General features: G+C 39.0%; 2 protein-coding genes across 4 annotated transcripts; both read left to right on the forward strand.

Annotated features, from left to right (window-relative positions):
• Positions 1–1846: 1846 nt before the first annotated feature.
• LOC102704288 (glycylpeptide N-tetradecanoyltransferase 1) lies at positions 1847–12417 on the forward strand. Its single transcript, XM_015843658.2, has 7 exons — positions 1847–2123; positions 5139–5335; positions 5808–5892; positions 6518–6601; positions 7298–7589; positions 7706–7752; positions 10730–12417. Exons 1-7 carry the CDS (start codon positions 1974–1976, stop codon positions 12059–12061), a joined length of 2187 nt encoding a protein of 728 aa, XP_015699144.2. The 5' UTR covers positions 1847–1973; the 3' UTR covers positions 12062–12417.
• A 1673-nt stretch (positions 12418–14090) lies between these two features.
• LOC102704844 (probable magnesium transporter NIPA9) lies at positions 14091–17899 on the forward strand. Of its 3 annotated transcripts, none has more exons than XR_001549445.2 (9): positions 14091–14567; positions 14676–14774; positions 14870–14999; positions 15126–15218; positions 15611–15667; positions 15740–15798; positions 16073–16193; positions 16775–16923; positions 17522–17899. XR_001549445.2 is itself a non-coding variant. In XM_040529279.1 (9 exons), the coding sequence occupies exons 1-9, from the start codon at positions 14457–14459 to the stop codon at positions 17736–17738; spliced, it is 1032 nt and encodes a 343-aa protein (XP_040385213.1). In that variant the 5' UTR covers positions 14104–14456; the 3' UTR covers positions 17739–17899. The 3 variants fall into 3 exon arrangements, 2 of the variants coding, with proteins under 2 accessions (XP_040385211.1, XP_040385213.1); XM_040529279.1 differs by having other exon boundaries at positions 14104–14567; positions 15126–15214; XM_040529277.1 differs by having other exon boundaries at positions 14102–14567; positions 15126–15214; positions 15611–15798.
• Positions 17900–21289: the final 3390 nt, after the last annotated feature.

Below are 21289 nucleotides of genomic sequence, written 5' to 3' on the forward strand. Positions count from 1 at the left end.
CTCGACTTCTCGAGCCCAAAGGCGATCTTGATCGACCCACCGACGTGGCTCCTGTTGGGTTACACGTCTGGGGCCGGAATTCCGATGGAATCTGTGGACGTCTGGTCTTCTATGGGCTACATGTGATCAGTTACACAAGCACATGCCATGTTGCCATCAAACTGGCCTTTTATGGGCCTGGGAATTGGGAATGGGCCTGATAGCGTGATTTATTCAGCTTTGAATGCGGACGTACATCCTGATAACTAATCGGGGGCATCCAGTTGTTTCATAGCGTGTTTCGTACAGTTGTTTTACGTAAATACCTTTGTCAACTACAACTCGACACCTATTTACCCTTAAAAGTTTTATTTTTCTCAAATAAAAGTATATACCACTATGAGTCTATGAAATGTTAGTTCATGTTTTTCTTTAAAAAAGTTGTGACTATTAACCTTATTGTCTAATAGATTTATTCCACTTGTACTGGGAGTGTTTCATAATTTTTATCGTTTTAGATAAGAGTGTGGTCAAATTTTTAAAATTTTAACTATTAATAACTTTAAAGTATTTAGTTTAAAAACACTAGAACAATAATAGATGAGTCATAAATACTACTTTCATAAAGTAAACATATATATCAATAGAAAAATATTACCAAATATAGATTTAGAAGACAATACCGTTGTCCAAGACAACGAGTACCATAGAGAGTATGTGTTTTGAGTTAAGTACAATTATACAATTTGCAGTAAAATGGGTAGAGCTAGGATGAAATGTCATTGGTGTCATCTCTATTAGTTGAATCATTTTACAAATATATCTTAGAAAAGATTAATTTTGGAATGAAGATTAAAAAATCATTGTTGTAATGTGACACCAGAAAATGATCCTAGCTCCTCCCCTAAGTAAATAGTACCTTTGTTTCATAACGTAAGATGTTTGAGTTTTTTAGTTGCAACGTTTGACCATTCGTCTTATTCAAAAATTTTAATATAAATATAAAAAATGATAAGTTGTGCTTAAAGTTCTTTTGATAATAAAATAAGTCACAGGCAAAAAAATGATACTACAAATAAGATGTTTGATTTTTTTTGTTAGTACAAATATAAAAAATGACAAGTTGTGTTTAAAGTTCTTTTGATAATAAAGTAAGTCAGAAGCAAAATAAACGATATTTTTATAATTTTTTAAATAAGACAAATGGTGAAACATTGCTAACAAAAAAAAGTCAAACATAGGGAGTATTTACATAATTTTTTAAATAAGACAAATGATTAAACATTGTATGTAAAAAAGTCAAACATTTTACAGAGAGAGTACGTGTTTACACCATGCTCTAGCTAATGATAAATTGGCGTATGTATCATCCTCTGTGTCTTTATTATTTACGCGAGAGAATAATATCTAATCTTAGCTCTTAAGGCTTTATAATATATACGTAATTCTTGCCTATAGGTTTACGCATAACGCGTATAATAAGTCTAAGTGAGGAAATTTTCTAGTTCAAAACATTTTTAGTAGATAAATTTATTATTAAACATCGGAGAAAAACATTTCTATATAATATAAACATTTTAGCCAGACGAACATGTCATACTAATCACTTACGTGGCCATGTTATATTGACACGCCATCAACACCAGCGTACTCAAAACGTACCTTAAAAATATTTTAATAAAGTTATTTATTAAAATATTTAAAAAATAAAAAATAGTCACGCAATGGAACCGGTAAAAATATAAATATTTACATCTATAAATAGCACAGATACATTGAAATTTTAATGTTATACTGCACTACTGTAAAACTATGAACTAACGCATGGATGTAGAAAAGAAAAACAGAGCATTTCACAGAGCACAGAGAAACCCAGAGAGAGTATAGTACTACTGTACTAGGGTTTCTGGTCGGATAGTTCAGACGCCGGAGAGTGCGGGAGCCAGGAGCCGGGAGGGAGGTGACCCTTCGTGGGGAGGCGCGTCATCACAGAGATGGGCGCCCCGAAGCAGAAGTGGACTTCGGAGGAGGAGGAGGCGCTGCGGCGCGGCGTGCTCAAGCATGGCCCCGGCAAGTGGCGCACCATCCAGAAGGATCCCGAGTTCAGCCCCGTCCTCTCCTCCCGCTCGAACATCGACCTTAAGGTACTACTTCCGCCCCCCGCACCCGCCGCCGGTCCGCCGGCTCCTGCCGTGCACCGCTGGTTTGCTCCTTGCATCGGTAGATTTATTCTCGTGGAATGTTCGTTTCGTTAGCTCGTTTACCGTGGCGCTGTTTCGTGATGTGCTGTGCCGCCTCCGTGTGATTTTGTGAACGATGCTTTGTTAGCCGTGCGGTGTTTGTAGGATCCTTACAACTGGGGACGTTTTTTGTAGATTGGGAGGGGGGGGGGGGGGGGTTCCGGGAAGTGAGGCTTTGGGTTTTTGGGTTTCTAACAACGCAAGCGTGAGCGTACTAGGTGGAATTTGATTACTAAGGGATGGTGTGATGTGAAAAAGGGGGATATTTTGGTAGATTTGGGCTTCAGCAGGTGGGATTTTGGGCCAACTAAAAATGAAAGCGTGAGTAGACTAGGTGGAATTTTGATTGATTGCCTTTTTTTTTTGGGTGTGTGGAGGGATTTTGCCGTGCTGCCGCTGCGTCTTTGAGAAGGCAGAATGGTGTTGCTGTGCACGTTGGGAGTGGGTAGCGGAGAGGACGGTTGCTTTGTAATCTGGAACATGCAGTAAAATGCCATTTTCATTTGCAAATAATTGATGTTAGAATACTTGAATTTGGTCATGTTTTTGTTCATGGGATAAGTGGATAGTGCTATAAAAGAATATCTAAAAAAAGGTGTTAAAATTGCTGGAACGGACTTCATTTCTGATGTGGTTTTGCCTTGCTGCTGCAAGTTCTGTAGGGAATAAACATGATGCTGTTATGTGTGTGCGTAGGGTTGTAGTGGATTGAAACTAGTCGGATAAACATGAGCCATTTTCTAGTTAAAAACAAATTCTGGGGAACCTCTTGCTTGAGAATAAAGCAATTATTGCTGCTCGATAAGGATTTAGCATTGATACATTGAGAATTTGGATGAAGAGTCAGTTCACGAACTGAATTGTTCATAACCTTCAATCAAATGCTTTGTCATAAGTTTGGAGAGCACTGAGGGCTGAGGAGTGAATACGTCGTCCTCAAGAAATTGCATTTCGTATTACAAGAAATATTACTTGCTACGTGGAATCTGATATTTACTTACTGTAAATCGTACTCCCTCCTTTCCATACTGTAAGACTTTGACCTTGCCTAGATTCATCCATTGATGGATGCATATGTTTTGTATATGTGTCTAGATTCATTAGCATCCATATGAATCTGAGTTGAGCTTGAAAGTCTTACAATGTGGAACAGATGGGATAGTATTTAACCACAAAATTGTTTCACAAACATTTTAGAAAAACAGTTAATCATTAGAACAAAATGCACAGTTTTCATTCAGGCCATGGATTTAGGTTATGAAACCTGTTTGGGTTGATGCAGAAAGCGGGGGAGACAGGGAGGGATGGCCATTGGCTTGGCCCCTTCCAATATTTTTTTTACATATAACCATGTAGTTCATTAGAAAATGAGCCTGAGTAATAGTGTATTAGCCCCCCTCCGAGACTCTTAGGCTCCTGCCATGTCTAAATCCTAGCTGTGCCGCTCAACAGATGGGAACCAACACTCAGCATACTTCATTTAGTTCATTAGAAAATGAGCCTGAGTAATAGTGTATTAGCCCCCCTCCGAGACTCTTAGGCTCCTGCCATGTCTAAATCCTAGCTGTGCCGCTCAACAGATGGGAACCAACACTCAGCATACTATAGTTCAGCACTCTTGTCCAGATTTGGCCTTTGCTTCATTTTATGCCAACAATGTGGGTAAACAACCATCTTATTTGACAGTGTAGTTCTATTATGGATCCAAAGTTGACCAAAATATAAGTGTTTGGCTTAGATTTGTGGTGCTCCATTTGTCTTCAAACCTTGGGATTCTGACTGGGATTACATGGGCTTTGAAAACTGGAATCTGTCCAGATTGCTGAAGCCTATTTATTACCAAAAGAAATGACGTGAGAAACTACATGGTAAAGCTGGAACAGAAATAAAAAATATTTTACCTTCAAATATAAAAATGCCTCTGTGTTTGAACATATTTTTTCTAAAATCCTGCATTTTGTATTAAAGGGTAATATGGCTTTGCAGAATAATCATTCTAAGTTGTACCCATCCTTATAATCACTGTATGAGTGTGTTTTGGATAAATTTGATGGTTTGACACTTTCTTTGTTGGCCAATTGTTTAGGTTACACTCGTGAGTATGACATGTGGGACTATCTGAGTCAATGACAGTAGACCAATATGTCAAATAATCGAACCTCAATCTTAGGAGTGCCAAAAAATCAAATCTCGTGTGTTTTGGGGGGTGGAGGAGGGGATTGGCAGTTCTCAATAAATTTGAACACCGCACCGAATGGCCCTACCAGTCCTCGATGTAGACATTATTCAGATTGAGATAATTTTCTTCAGTCATTTGTGATAGTGAAGACTCAATAATCTAAGAAACTCTGCCCAATGGTTATTTCTAATTTGATTCCCGAATCTTTTTGTTTCTACATCCTCCAGGTCCAGACCCAATAAATAAACTGATTTTTTTTACTACTTAGTGCTAGTACCCATGTTCTTATTTCCTAGAACTACTCTTACTTACTAGATAAATGCTGCAAATTCTTGTGCAACACATAATGTTACCCTTCTAACAATTGTCTGTTCTCTCCTATTTTGTCCTTTTGTAAGTGCTATAATCTAGAATCGGAACAATGGTACGCCAGCATGCCTTTTCTCATGATCCCATTAGTGTATAGAGAGGATTGTGAAAGCTGAAAAATGAAACCACATATATTCTAAGCTGATATAGGTTTTTGTTAGACTTTTTTTTTCTGCATTATAATAATCTTTCATGCATTCAGTACAAGGCAACAATATTTGTTAAAACGTAGATGCTGTGTTGTTCAGAACTGAAATTTGATGAATGTGAGGAAATATCGTCATTTCAATTGTACTGTGCATTCTGCAACCCTGTTTAAGTGCCTTTCTTATTGTCGCTCTTCCTGTTTTAATTTTATTTGGTTCTTTCAGGACAAATGGAGAAATTTGAGTTTTAGTGCAAGTGGACTTGGTTCAAGGGATAAATTAAAGGTTCCGAGGACAAAAGGGCCTTCATCTTCCACATCTCCAAGCTCACAGACTCCACTTCTCCTACCCTCAAATAAAGTTGCGGAGGCTTTGCCATCTGCAGATCCTGAGAAAAACTCTCAGGATGGAAAGATTCCAAAGTTAGTCTTTTGTTTTCTTCATTGTGAAGGCAAATCAATTAAGCTGATAGGAACAATAAGTGATACTATGCCTTCAAATTTTGGTCAAAAACATGTCCTGGCCAGTTCATGAACATAAATAATTTCTATTTATTCAGTATGTCCATTGTAGTATTAGTGCATGATATGCTCAATACATCTAGAGCATTTATTCTGTTTATCTGAGCTAAAATTATGGTGCTGGTATGATTTCCATTCGATGAAACAGTACATTAGTTGAAATAATAGTTATTTTTTACGAGCAATGAAATAAAAATGGAAGAAAGGACAGAATAATTAATAATAAACTCATCAAGATTGAAACCATCTTTGGATGAATGGACAAAACATTCGAACCTTTTATATTATTTGCAATCAATATTATGACTATTTTATTTTTTCCTCGACAGACATTTGATTTCAGAATTTGATCATGTACCAAATTTCCTGCTAGGTACAGTTCTATGGTAATGGAAGCTCTTCATGAAATTGGGGATCCAAATGGTTCAGATATTGAAGCAATTTGCCACTACATAGAGGTTGTGCATCTGTACAAATTTTCTTACTTGATACCACTGTTTGCAGTAGTTATTTTTATCTCTTTTGAATTCATTCAAGTTTTGTTCGTTCTTGATTTCTTACAACTTAGGATTCAGATATGCATACAACTAATGCGATTAGAATATTAATAATATGCCATTGCGTGATGCTTTCTCTTCTGAAAATAGTGTTGATTATAACAGACACTTAGCAAAGCAGAGAAGTATCATCTTTTTCTCTCACATGTGTTGTGAATAGATCACAGTAGTGTTATCATTGCTTGATCGACAGTATGGTATAATGCCCCTGAATTATTGGTATATGCATGTCATTTTGTTTCTTTGAGCTTCCTATACTTTAGGAAGCTTCTAAAAGTGCGTTTGCTACTACAGGAGCTTTGAACTTAGGATTTTATAACAATTTCCTGCCAATCTACCATGTAGTGGGGGACCCAGGAGTGTTTCCAGTGCTTCAGTATGATGGATCCCCAATCAGACAATCGTGCTGAGATTACGTTTTTCTATTCAGTGTTTCATCTTATTTTATCCTTAGAAGAGATTGGTAGAAACGGTTGTATTGCTGAATGATTATACATTGCTATGCTATCTTGTACAATATATACAGCAAAGGCACGAGGTGCAAGCAAATTTTAGAAGATTGCTTACTGCCAAATTAAGGAGGCTTATCGCAGCAAAAAAGATTGAAAAAGTGAGTTTTACTAATATTCCTTCTTGTAAATCACGCCTTTTTTTCTTGCCAAGCATGGTTTACATATTCCTCTTTAGGTTTTGTTTGGATGGGTAAGAATGTAGTTTCTACCATCTCCACATGGGCAAGGATGGAACCCAGTCATTCTAAGGCTTTAATTTTTTCCCCACAATTTCTGCTAGCCTCCGTGTGTAATCATTAGCTGGGTCATTACACATTTAGGGCCTGCATGACTACTATGGATAACATTGGTAGAGGATAGGGAAGCCTCACTGAGCTATCATTTCAGCATTTGTTTTGATTTGAGGGAACTGTAATTTAAAGATTTGGCAATTATAAATCTGCATCAAGCCCGTGATTCAGATCCTTTAGGCTTCTTCTCTTTTGTCGGAATTGGTACCCAAGAACTCTATTTACAGTTATTACTTGTGGAATTGTGCATAGAACTCAAGTTCTAAATTGTTTTCTTGATATATCGATTTTCACTTCGAAAGGAATTATAGTCCAGAATGCATACATCAGAGTTTGAATCTACATTACACTTTTTTATTTAGTATACAGAGCACGCATGCAATATATCCTGTAGTCCTGTGTATAATCTTTGGAGTTTTCTTTGTATGTTCATAAGATAAATAGCAAAGATCTCCAGATGCAAGCTGCAGTTACTAAACTACATTGTATGTTGACGTAAAACAGATTGACAGGGCCTATAAGATCACGGAATCTTATGGAGCCAAATCTTTGCTTGCAACGAAATCTCCAAGTCCAAAGAAGGATTCAGCCAAGCCACTGAAGGCATCGCAGAAAGGATCATTGGCTGTTAAGAGTACTGCCCTAGATGCAGCTGCAGTTGCAGCTATGAAAGTAGCCGACACGGAGGCTAAAGCACACCTTGCAAATGAACACATGATGGAGGCTGAAAGGGTCCTCAAGCTTGCTGAGGAGACCGAGTCTCTCGTTACACTTGCAACGGAGATCTATGAACGATGTATGTATAAAAATCCTCCCCCCCCCCCTCCCCCCCAAAAAAAAGAAAAACTCCAGCAGTTCACATTTCAGCCTGCCATCATGATATCCCCTTTTGAGTTTGGCTGATGCTTTCAGGTTCAAGAGGAGAGGTACTCACAATAATGCAAGTGGCGCAAAGCAAATTTGAATTCTAATCTGTCAGCAGTAGCGGAACCGGTTAAACTGTAATTGCATAGGTTTGTTTGTCCAATCATCCTGGGCATGTTGTTCCTGTGGTGTACAACTTTTAAACATGTTATGTACTTGGGTCGAGCCGGCTAGGACCTCTAACTTCAACTATAAATGTGCATCCCATCTTTGCCTTTGACATCGTGCGATTGCAAGTGTGAAAGTTTCTGGCTTGATAAAATAGCAAAGTAAGTAATGTTAAGTGGGGGCAAATGGATGTGACATGCATTTAAAGAGGAGAGGACATAAAGCAAAGCGTTTTCCTTTGTATATATCGCAAGTCGTTTCTCTTGTGCTTTTCACCTGGACTTGGCTTTGTTCCTGACGAATGTGATAATTGCGTCCCCTTGATTCCTAACGTGCAATGTAATATGTGGTCATTGATGCTGCTTTCTCTGTGTACGTTTGTGTTCTTTGCCAAAGGAAAGCTCCAAAAGTGGATTCTTCCATAATTGCGCCCTCTGATGTGGACTTTGTTATGTTGGTTCTCTCTCTCTCTCTCTCTCTCTCTCTCTCTCTCTATATATATATATATATATATATATACTGTTTTAAATCCATTTGTTAATTTCATGGTAGTTAATTTATGAAAAAAAAGAAATGACAATAAAAAACGTCCAAATATAAGAAATACTGACGAGTTGTCTATCTTATAGCACTTGGAAGCGCTAGTGGAATCTTAGGGGCAATGACATTTTTTGAACAAAGTTATTTCTACGGTAGCATTGTATAGAACTCACTGGTTGATGATATTTTATGGAATTGGATGCCAATCAAGGATATTTCTTAAATTTCCTCTTAGTTTATTTGTTTGTACTCTTGAATAGTTATCATCGAACATTCATCTATTAAATGTTAAGCATAATGGCTCACCCCTGCATCCAAATATGACTAAAGGTGGTAAATGTACAATGTCATTTCTCCTTTGGACTTGAGGGTGATTGTTTAAGCCAAATAACATTTTCGTAAACAAAAATAATTAATTAATAAAAACTTTATATACATATTGCTAACGATTGAAAAGATAAGGTTGTATAAACTTTTGTTAGAAACCTCAAAATCAACTCCAATTTTAAGGTTGAAAATTCAAGTTTTGGTTTTTACGCATAAGCAGAAAAAAAAATCTAACTGCAAGTATCTGACATATAATGAGTAAATTTCAGAGTAAAAAATCCAATTAGAGATGTATGAGTACATCTTTAACACTAATCTAGGAGTTAACCAAAAGATGTTCGATCGAAACAGTACTACCAACTAATTTTACTCGTTGAATAAATCCTACTATCCAGATTCCAGAATCATCCATGTTAATTCAACGGTCTATATCGTCTTCTATTAAGAGAGTTTCTATAAAAATAAAAATGTAGACTTTTCAATTAGAGAATTTCTTCATACTAGAATTGTCTTACCATTTAGAGAACTTTTATAGGCTAGGAATTATCTTTTCAATTAAAAACAAGATATACAATTCTATATATCGTAGATTTATATAAATATAAGTATATAAACTTTTCAATTATAAAGTTTATATAGATATAGAATCAAAGTTCCACAACCACATTAGCACGATTGGCAAACAACGTTAGAACACCGATAAAGACGACAAGATAATGAATTTTGTGTTCATTGCCACGCCGTGGCTACAGATGGATCAAGACTTTAGATCACTACTGCAAGACATCCAGATGGGCAAATCACTAACAACAACATCACATAAATCGAATGGTAAATAATAATGGGTATTTAGAGCTTTAGGTATATTGTGTTGACGACATATTTTATGTGAATTAACTGAATGCCTTGATCTGTCAAATGATATATCATTACTGGATAATTTTATAATAATTGAACAAGAAATATGCATCTTTTCAAATAATAATGAACGAGAAAAACAACCAGTGCAAACATCACATGTAATTGCACTTTGTCAAAACGATATAATTTAACTGAAAAGAGCTCACGTGAAAAATGTTTTCTATGCATCGTATGACCAATTAATATGTGATTGAAATTTCTTTTTACGTAAGATAAGGAGACACATACACAATAATATTTATTTTTAAACTCATAAAAAAATTAGATGTTAAATTACGTGTTATTTGAGAGTTATAAAATTATCTTGTTCATTTGCTATATACAAACATTAATAATTCTTTTAATATAATATGACATTAAGTTGTATGTGATGCAACTCATGTTTATATAGAGTAACTTTCATTGAATTAGGTTTATATACTATTTAAATTTTATTATAATATTAGATAACATAAATAATTTAGTCAATTAAAATTATGATGCAATGTGTGAACCTTATTTCCGGTGATTCTAAAATTAGTGTCTAAACTTACCATTGAAATGTTTTTAAATTTTGTTTATGAACTTGGTATTGCTAAAATTTACACTTGCAATGTGTACTAACTTATAATTAATTTTGCAAAGCTAATATAATCACTATTAGCAGATAGTTTTTTATTGTTTTGCCAGAGTCTATTTAGATAATTAAAGTAACAAATACTTGCAGCCTCGTCTTTTTCGTTTTTGTCTATGCATATAAGTCAAAATTTAAAGTTAATTTTGTGATTTTTTATCATAGATTATTTTTTAACTTTAGCTTTTATATTGCCAAGAAGACTTATATCAAAGTTTTATTTAGAAATTATTTTTTATTTATAAATATATCCCACCTCCTCGATGGACAGATAACTTTGAATCTATAGTTTGTAGAATTGTTTTTGAAAATGTTTAGGATGTCTTAAGAATGGTAGCGTTAGTGGTACAGTCTAGGCTGGTGAAACAAAGATGGAGCAAAACAAATCAGAGTATCTTGGCTACACTTACGAAGACCCCACAAGACCAGAGATCCGCCCCCTCGCACCTCGTCGCCTTCTCCTCTCCCCCAAATCCCTCAAACCCTACCGCCGATCCGGCTGAGCCGCCGCGCAGATCGCCATGGCTGCCCCCAACAACAACGATGCCGCCGGCGGCGCCAGCGCCAGCGGCACCACCAGCGAGCCCGCGCAGGAGGATACCTCGATCGAGGCGCTGGCGCGGCGCGTGCAGGAGCACATGACCCTGGCCTCCAACCCCACCGCCCGCCGCCACAAGTTCTGGGAGACGCAGCCGGTGGGCCAGTTCCGCGACGCCGCCGATCATTCCCTCGCCGACGGCGCCATCGAGCCGCCCACTCCGCTCTCCGAGGTCCGCGCCGACCCCTACCCTCTCCCCGCGGCCTTCGAGTGGTACACCTGCGACTTGGACGACGATGCCCTCCTCACCGATCTGTACGCCCTCCTCGCCCACAACTACGTCGAGGACGACGAGAACATGTTCCGCTTCAACTACTCCCCGGCCTTCCTCCGGTGGGCGCTCCGCCCCCCGTCCTTCTTCCGCGCCTGGCACATCGGCGTCCGCGCCAAGGAGTCCAAGAAGCTCGTCGCTTTTATCTCTGGTGTCCCCGCGCGCATCCGCGCACGCGACGACGTCGTCCGCATGGCAGAGATCAACTTCCTCTGCGTCCACAAGAAGCTCCGATCCAAGCGCCTCGCCCCCGTGCTCATCCGGGAAGTGACCCGCCGCGTCCACCAGGAGAACATCTGGCAGGCTGCATACACTGCAGGGGTCGTCCTCCCGACCCCAATCACCACTTGCCGGTACTGGCATCGATCCCTCAATCCCAAGAAGCTTATCGATGTTGGGTTCTCCCGTCTTGGACCTCGCATGACCATGAGTCGCACGGTTCGGCTCTACAAGCTGCCTGATGCTCCGCTTACTCCTGGGTTCCGCCAGATGGAGCTAAGAGATGTTGCGGCAGTCACACGGCTGCTGAGGGCATACCTTGCGAAGTTCGTGGTAGCGCCGGACTTTGATGAGATGGATGTGGAACACTGGCTGCTTCCCCGGGAGGACGTGGTGGACAGCTACCTCGTGGAGAGCCCTGAAACTCATGAGGTCACAGATTTCTGCAGCTTCTACACGCTGCCCTCATCAGTGTTGAACAATGCCAACTACGCAACGCTGAAGGCCGCATACTCTTACTACAATGTTGCCACCAAGACTCCGCTGCAGCAGCTGATGAACGATGCACTGATCGTGGCCAAGCAGAAGAACTATGATGTGTTCAACGCACTTGATGTCATGGAGAACGAATCATTCCTCAAGGAGCTCAAGTTTGGTCCTGGAGATGGGCAACTCCATTATTACCTTTATAACTATCGCATCCGCAATGGAATCAAACCATCAGAGCTTGGCCTTGTGCTGCTATAGGCCACTCCCACTTGAGACACTGTTCGGGCTATACATTTCTTTCTTAGCAGGTACTCCTTGTGTGGCTGGTTTAGCATGTGTCTTTTCTGGTTGCTATAGGTAATGATTTGATTCCCGTCATGCTGTTGGTTGCTCGTTTTGCTTATTATGGTAGTAGATCTCCTTCATACGATTGCCATGCTTGTTTCGTGGAAATCCAAACATTCACAAATGAGGAGACTGGAATTAGAAATTCGGTGTTCTTCCCTTCGTTTTAAGACTTATTTTTTATTAGTAACCTTGAGTTTGTATGGTTCAAAACATGTATGATGGCGCTGGTTTACCAAGAAATTTTGATAGAACTTGTGCTATGCCAATTCATTCAAGCACCATCCTGTCTGTGCTTATTATGTGGATGTCTCAATTCTGATAAATTTACCCTTGTTCAATCAATCATGCTCCAAATATTGACCCTTTTTCTTATTGCAAGCTGATATGTTTGTTATATACATTGGAGCCAAATGTTGCCAGTTGCCATCATATAAGGAGAGCTGTGAGCCTGTGATGCTTTTATACTATACTGCTCTGATATGTCTTTTTTCCCAGAAATAGGTGAATTATGTCATGTGGGTGGTTACCAGTTAACCCTAGGTATTCCCGGTTTCTAAAACAATTATTCATGCATTGTTGTAGCGCCACCCAATTTTTGCAGTAGTTTCGTCATTCTACCCGTCCTGAAATTTCTTCAAGTCACTGCAATATGTGACATCCCGATGTTAAGCTAATGTTTACATTATGTACCTACAGAACTTCATTAAATTTTCTCCAGACCTCATCATCCCTGCTACCCTTGCATGATAATGGAAAATAGTAAAATGCACTTGCATTACAAAGCGTTAACATTTTATGAAAGGGCATTCATTCAATGCTTTGCACTGACAAGCAACAATTCAACATGGTTATTGCGCAAATATCAGTGCTATAGGGCCTGTTTGGGGGAGCTTCTCCCAGCTGCAGCTTCTGTCAGAAGCTGTCCCAAACAGTTCATAGATTCTGAGAATCTATAGTTACAGATTCTGGAAAATGAACTAAGAATCCAAAATCTAAAAAAGCTAGGTTTAGGAGCTTTTCTAGATTCTCAGAAGCTGGCTGCCAAGCAGCTGCTTCTCAGAATCTAAAGCTCCCCTAAACAGGCCCATAGTTTCAAGTTTTGATTTGAGAATGCCCTTCATGCAACAGCTATGTGCAAATATGATATATTTATGTAGAGATTTGTGAATGCAAAAGCTCATCTACTGAGGTTTTCATGAAGTCTGGTGGTTTGTTCTGAAGCACAAGTAAGGTCTCCGTGCTTTGCAACGAGATATCGGGTATGACAGGCTATTAACTGTTTTATGGGCCGATTTCGGGTATAAAACAACCATTGCAACAGCTACGGACAAGTTCTTTTAGGTAGTTAAGAAATGGTGTTGGCCCTCTTTAGATAAGATGAACCATGAAGCAATGAAATTGTATTCCTTGTTGGAACAGGTGAATCTCTAGAATCCCGACATAAATCCTATTAAATAGGGAATTTAAGAGGAATTCTAACAGTAAGTTGGGCTGATTTTCACTCCTTTGTCTTGCAAGGGCCTCTAATTTTGAATTTGTACAAACTTTCAGGTGGACCAACCAAACATAATGAGGTAGTTTGTTTGTTATCCTGTATGTTTGTATTTTTCCAGTTTTCATACCTGATATCCGAAATGGGTTGATGAGGTTCCTGTGATGATACGAAATGGGTTCCTCGTTGGATTTTCGATAACATTGGTTTTCCTGTCCCATTCGAAGCTCGGCTCTTTTATCGCTGCTACATCTGCATTGACAAACGATAGACTTGGGGTTTCTATCGGTGCGAAACCAAAGGAGGTTGATGCGCGGCACGACGCTGCGAACATCTGAGCCGAAAAAAAAATTAGGCCGAAATCCACGCACGCCCGCCCAACTGCCCAAGCCAGCCAGCCAGCCAAACCCGAGACAAGGCAACACAGCCTAGCGCAACAGGCGGAGCTTCCCTCGCGCACACGCGACCCACTCACACGCCACCAACACCAAGGAGGCACCCAAGACCTTCGAACCAACACCCGGCGCGGCGGCGGCTGCAGGACATCGGAGGAGATCGCGAAATATCACGGGCGCGCGGCCGAAAAAAGCGCAAGCAGCAGGCTGCTTCCACGCTCCGCGACCCGGCCACCAGCACACTGCACGCCACCACCTCCTCTCCTCCTCCTCCTCCCCCCTTCGCGGTCTCCTCCCGAAAGAACTCGTACTCCGTAGAAAAAGAGAGAGAGAGAGAAAAGGGGATCGGCCAATCCACACGCCGCGCAGCGGGGGTGCTGCAGAGGATCGGATCGGGGACGGCGGAAGCGGAGGCGAGATGTGGGAGTCGGTGGCGCTCACGCTGGCCGGCGCCGCCGGCAACAACGTCGGCAAGGTCCTCCAGAAGAAGGGCACCCACATCCTACCTCCCCTCTCCTTCAAGCTCAAGGTCCGCCGCCCCCTTGCTCTCCTCCTATTTATCATCTTCTCCCTCCCTCCCTCCCTTCCCCACATCGCGACGCTGCTGTTCGATCCGCCCTCCCCGGTGTTCGCGCAGGTGATTAGGGCGTACGCGTTCAACAGGCTCTGGATCAGCGGCTTCCTCATGGACATGTGCGGCGCCGCGCTCATGCTCACCGCGCTCTCGCAGGCGCCGGTGCGCTCCCGTGACCCTGCCCCCTCCAGTCGCTTTCCTTTCACCCGCTTCCGGGTTTTCTGTGCTGATTACGCTGCCGCGTGCTTGCTTCGCAGGTCTCCGTCGTGCAGCCGATTGCAGGCTGCGGCCTCGCCATACTCTGTGTTTTTTCCCATTTTTACCTCAAGGAGTCCATGAATGGGCTCGACTGGGTTGCCATCACATTGGCCGGTCTAGGCACGATAGGTGATATGCATTCTCAACCTTTAACATTTGCATCCAACGGTGAAACGAATAAATGTATCTTCAGAGGCTTCATGGTGAACACATAAATGCGTTCCGTTAAATTTTCTGTGCCCTATCTTACTTCAGGAGTTGGTATTGGAGGCGAGGAGCAGAAAGTGGACAAAATTCCACTGTTCAATATACCTTGGCTGGTGCTCTCCACTGTCATCTTGTTTGTAGGTACCAATGTACCATACTCTGTGCTGCATGAGTTTCTATCTATTCTGCTGTATTACTCTACCTAGCAGCAAGAATTTTAAGCATGCAATAAAAACGTTATGCTTGCATTTCAGATGTAAATCACAGGGATTATTTCATATAAAAAAATGTAAATCAAAGGACCAAATTGTTTTGAGAACACTTTCCATTAACTCCCAAGTAAAATTCTTGCTGAAGCATCGAAGGTTTAAAAGCAATTTGATTGTCCGATTAACGGCACAACTATATATTATGTGTCAAAACAGCACAAGAGTCATGCGGGTACTAGGGTGGCCGCTATTATCAGTAATTTTCATGCACTTGGCTTCTATCGTGGTTGATGACAAAAGTGTACTTCTTTTTTGCCATTTAAGGTTCTGCTCAACACTTGGCTTCACATCTACAAAAGGCAAAGGCGTGAACAAGAGTTGGTGAGTGTCCAAGATTTTGGAATTCATTATTCATGTTTATGCATTGCAAATATTGATCATGAATCAGTGCAGACTGGACCTGAAGTGATCGAGGAGATCATATATGGTTTGGAATCTGGCATTCTGTTTGGGTATTTTCTTATTATCTATTTTCATTATTTCTTGTGTTTTATGGTCTTCAATTATTAAGGAGAGATTATGTGACCAAAATTAAGTCTTCTCGTTCATCACTCTTTGCTACTCAATTTTATGTTTATCGTTGAGGAGATACTATATTTCTTAGAATCATTCAATTATGTGAAATGGACAAATTTTATGTTTATGATCGAGAACATCCTTTTGTTTTAATTTAATATTATTGAAAGACCAAATGTTCAGAGATGACTTACAACCTTTCATGTATAGGATTTCCTCAGTGATATCTAAGACAGGATTTGTGATGTCTGAAATGGGTTTTCCAAAGATTGTTGTACCAGCTGCCATTTCTTGTAGTGTGGGCTGCAGTGCTGTGGGATTTGTTTATCAGGTATGTCTTGCTTCCTAAAGATGTGGTCCGTCCTTTTTGTCACTGTAGCCTTTATAGTGTATACAGTTACAGTGGGTCATGTAAAATGTCTGTAGAAAATATCCAGATATTAATTGGACTCATATACCTGTTATGCCAACACTTCGAAAATTATGGTGCGCCACATGGGGAGACAAAGAAGCATGAGCTTGTGTGTCTCAGAAACAGGACCAGGGGTGAGGTGGGGCTGCAAAGTGGGGTTTCAGGCAGGAGATAGAAGTGGGTCTATAAATGCATCATGAGACTATGGCTAGAACACTACCACATAAGATGTGATACTACCATGTAATATTAGCTACCACTACTAAATTTAAGGTTATGGAACAAAAGTCACTAGATAATTGAAAAGAAAAGGTTCTGATTTAGTGTGTTGTTGGTCACTTGGCAGTTCGGTATCGATGATATGCAAAATTTTAGTTTTCACCAATCTGCAGACATTTATTCCTATTTTACATACCGTTCGATGAGATATGGGCTGTTAACATCTTCCATGTGGAATTGTCTCCTACCGTTTTCACTAATGGAACACTTCATTTATGCAGACTCGAGGTCTGAAGCATGGAAGGGCAATTGTTGTGTCCACTTGTACATCAGTTGCATCTATTGTGTCTGGTGTTGTAGCTGGTATGATTGCGCTTGATGAACATCTGCCCACAGCTCCCACAGGCCGCTTTTTTCTCTTACTTGGATGGTAATATTTCTTTGTGTTCTTGTTGCTGGTTGATCAGTTCCCTTCACGCTTCAATGCTCAGCTATTGTAGCAAGCATTGTCTTTTTGGGTAGCAAAGCTTAGTTACATTGATAAGGTTACTGGTTTTATGAGATAGGCTTACCTGAAATGATGTCAATGTTGATCTGGTGGCATGTTCTCTTGATTGACAAGTACTGTTTAACAAATATGTTGTCTGTTTCTGCCCCCTTATTCCATTTGGACCATATGAATTATGGGCAGGGCATTTTCCACTACAAATCTACTTGATAAATTTAAATAGTATCCTGATTCCAAAATATAAGTATTTCTAAGGTTGTTTAACATAGACTAAGGAGATGTTAAAAGATTCACTTTTAGTCGCTTCAGCGGTCAATTTTTGAATTTTGAATTGATTAGATTCCCTTTCTGAGCATCAGAATGTCTATAGAATCATTGTATTGATTGAAATCATGAGAATCGGTGCATAAATGTTTATATTGTGGTACAAAATTTAAATCCTACAAATGCTTATATTTTGAGACGAATGAAGTAATTAATTTTCTTACAAGATAAAGTAAACAATTAATTATCCTGGCAGGTTCTTCATTATTACAGGAGTGATACTTCTTGTTAGTTCAGCCCGGATAATTGCACGGTTACCAAGATCTGTGCAGAAGTTTTTGAAGAGTAATGTGGAGCGTACCCACAGCATCAGGAGACCTGGTTCAGCCCGAGGAAAGGACCCCATCCCAACCACAACAATTCATGCGTCCACATTGCATCTGCTAACATCTCCTTCTAAAGAGAAGGCCTAGAAAAAGCTCTTGCTGGAGCAAGATTGTTTTGGCACCTATGCCATGTTGTTTAATTGAATCATGATGTGAATGTAAAGTCTAGAGTAGCATCTTCAAAGTTTGTGTTGGTGGTATCATGTACTGCTTGTCTGTTCTTATAGATCTATACAACAACCTTTTGGGAAACTTACTGGGCGTTTTGACCAGGTTTCGTCTTTTCAATAGCGATTGACCGGTGCTAAATGGGTTTATTCTGTTGTTCCTATCTACTACCTCCGTTTCATAATGTAATATATTTGACTTTTTTAGATGTAACGTTTGATCATTTGTTTTATTCAAAAAATTTAGTACAAATATAAAAAACAATAAGTCGTGCTTACAGTTCTTTTGATAATAAAGTAAGTCACAAGCAAAATAGATAATATTTTCATAATTTTTTAAATAAGACATGGTCAAACATTGAAAAAAAAAGTCAAACATTTTATATTATAAAATAGAGGGAGTAACATGAAAGTTTTCTTTTTGTTGAGGTATGGCATTTAGGGGCTATTTGTTGCAATTTTCAGTCTGTCGAACTTGAGGAGCTAATATATGGCATGTCATAATTTGTGTGGCTGAAAAATCTTTAGGCACAAGTTAGATTTTACACAAATTAGGCAAACTTCAGCAAGGATCTGTTTCAATAGCCAAAGGTCTGGCAATTTTTTTTTGGGTAAAACCTGATTGTCAAGTACGACTACAGTATGAACCAAACGCCATCCAAAGAAAAGAAGTTTCTACAGCTACAGTAACCTAACATGGCTCCGTCGGTAATTGTACCATTCTTTGTGGCATCACGATCACCTCGATCTACCGAAGTACTCTACGAGAGTATATGCTTCGGTAAATTCGATGAGCCATAGCTTAGCATTTTAAAATATCTCGGAATAAAAAATAGAATAGGATGACCACGCACTTGTCTTTGTTTTCCATGATGCCAAACGAAGAGGTCAATGACAAACCGGTCCAAATCGGAATGTAGTAGTATGTCGTGCCATAGTGGGTTTGGTATTCTCTGTGCCCCAGGTTCCAAGTGTGCTAGGAATTCAGGATTTGCTTGCAGATGCTTGTCATCTGCAAAAGCAGCTCATCTTGCAGATGCTTCCCATCTTTTCCCTTGTGAGCTGTGACATGGTCTAAAAAAAATATAATATATATACATATATCCTGAAACTTCCCAAGACTGCAATGATTAAGATAGGCCTTGATTGTGTCTAATTAGGTGTTAGGCGTGGTTTATGTCTAGCCATTTGATTAGCTAAGTTGGGTCAACAAATGTGTGTGTATTACGTGGTGTTGGAGAAAAACCTAAGGGTCGTGTCACATCAGTAGCCTTGGGTCCCTGTCTGAAAGGGAAAAATATCCTTGGCCCAGCGTCTAAAAAGTGTCGTCATCCAGTGCTAAAAATGAAAAAGATTTTGCAGATTTCTGAGTTGCATTGACATCTTTTCTTTCACATCTCCAGCTGAGCAGGGTGCCAACCATCTTTGCGCGTATTTCTTAAGGACACTTTCACAAAGATATCTCAGGCTATACATTTCACAAGTTTATCTCATTGGTTCTACAGAATTCATCCTGCGGAATACGAAATTCCTATCTTTTCAAGACATAATGGTTGTTATCACTTGTGCTTTATTTGCAGCCATGGTCTCTTGTTCACAGATCATGGCATGAGTCAACTATGCAAAGGAGATACGAGCATCATCCATCCATAGTGGGGTTAATGCCATATTTGGAAACTAAATATAGTTGTCACCAACATCTTTTTCATATGCTTATAAGCTAAAATTTAAATTTAAAAACTTAAACTTGGAGTTGATTTAGAGTTTTTTTATTATAATTTATTTTTCAACCTTCGATTGTAAACCGCTAAGAGCACATATACAAATTTTTTATTCATATATTATTTTTTTATTTGTAAATATGACGTTTGGTTTTTTCCACGTAAAGGCTAAAAGATGAGTCTCTATGAATAAACATTTTACGTACATGTTCTTATATATCTAAAACAAAAGATTGAAAAATAATCTATGATATAAAAACCTCAAAATTAACTCTAAATTTAAAATTAAAATTTTGGTTTATAAGCATAAACACAAGCAAAAAAGATAAAGATTACACGTGCGCTGCTACTTCTTTAGTTCTTTGCGTGCAAAAGAAAGGTCGCACGACCCTGCGCTTGCACTGCTGCACGGCATAATAGTCCAGGTAGATGAATCACGTGCTCCTAATTTGTTGAATGTAGTATTGAAAATCCAAGCCAGAGTAAAATTGACTTGCATTCAAAGCTGGCTAATTCTACGACTCAAAGAAAAACGGGTGTACCTGTCTACACCTCCTTAAGTATATTACTAGCTTTTAGTTATCTTTACATGTTGTTAGAAACTAAGCGTGAACCTGTGCATTATTATTATTATTGTTGAAAATATCGAAAGTTAATCTTATGTTAAAAATTTAAAATCCATCTAAGAGTCTCAATCTATTGTTTTATATATTTCAGAAATTTCAATTAATAAGTATTAAGTTATAGTCAATATAAATTATCAATATAGTTTTTTCAATGATTTAGTAATTTGTAAATTTGTAATTGATAAATTTTTAGTTGTACTTGATTTGGAGTTTTGCTTATAGATTAGTTTTTCATGTTTTTGATGATTACAATTTTGGAATTAATAAATACTGAACTGTATTCGTCTGGGGTCTCATTTCTTGAGTTAATAAGTTTTAAGTTGAGAATTACTACAAATTAGTATGTTGTAATTTTTACGGAATCTTTTAAATCTAAACCCGTTAAGTAAAAAATTAAATATCCCACAATATTTTACAATAGCATGTTTTAATACAAATTATAAATATGATCTATGATCATGGCAGCACTGTTTATAGATTAATGTGAAAACTTTGTTACATCACCTAGTTTTAATAGATATAAATTCTTGTACTCATTTATCTGCAAATACCACTGTACATAAGAGTTGTGTTAATAAAAGAACGGTATATTAAAAGACTAGTGAAAACAAACAACCTAATCCAATCCATGAGCCTAATAGAAACAACACACCATTGCCATTGTCATTCTTAGCCTACACAATAGTAAAGTCTATGTGCCTTTTATGATTAAGCATGTTAGTATGGCAAACGAATTTTTTCTTTGGGCATGCTTCGTTTTGAAGCATGCTTGTTAAGTACACTTATCCAACTATCCCTTGAGATTGATAACCCACAAAGCAATTGGCAAACAAACAAAGAGACCCCAAATAGCGCTATACTGCACATAATTTTAACACTGAAAACATTGTATACCTTACACTACAAACTAGTACAGTATAACAACAAAATTCTTGCACACTTGGCATCTAATCATGATAAGAGAATGCTTTATCTTATCCATAATGTACCAGTCATGCCAAGCTACGAAACCCTTGCAAAAATATAATCCTTGGAGATGGAGACAGCGAAAGCGAGGAGGAAGAGAGGGACCGAAACGCAAAAGCCATAAGCCCTGTAGCTGAGAATATGATGAGATTATGGGA

The sequence above is a fragment of the Oryza brachyantha genome, chromosome 1 (assembly GCF_000231095.2).
Source record: "Oryza brachyantha chromosome 1, ObraRS2, whole genome shotgun sequence".
Taxonomy (NCBI): Eukaryota; Viridiplantae; Streptophyta; class Magnoliopsida; order Poales; family Poaceae; genus Oryza; species Oryza brachyantha.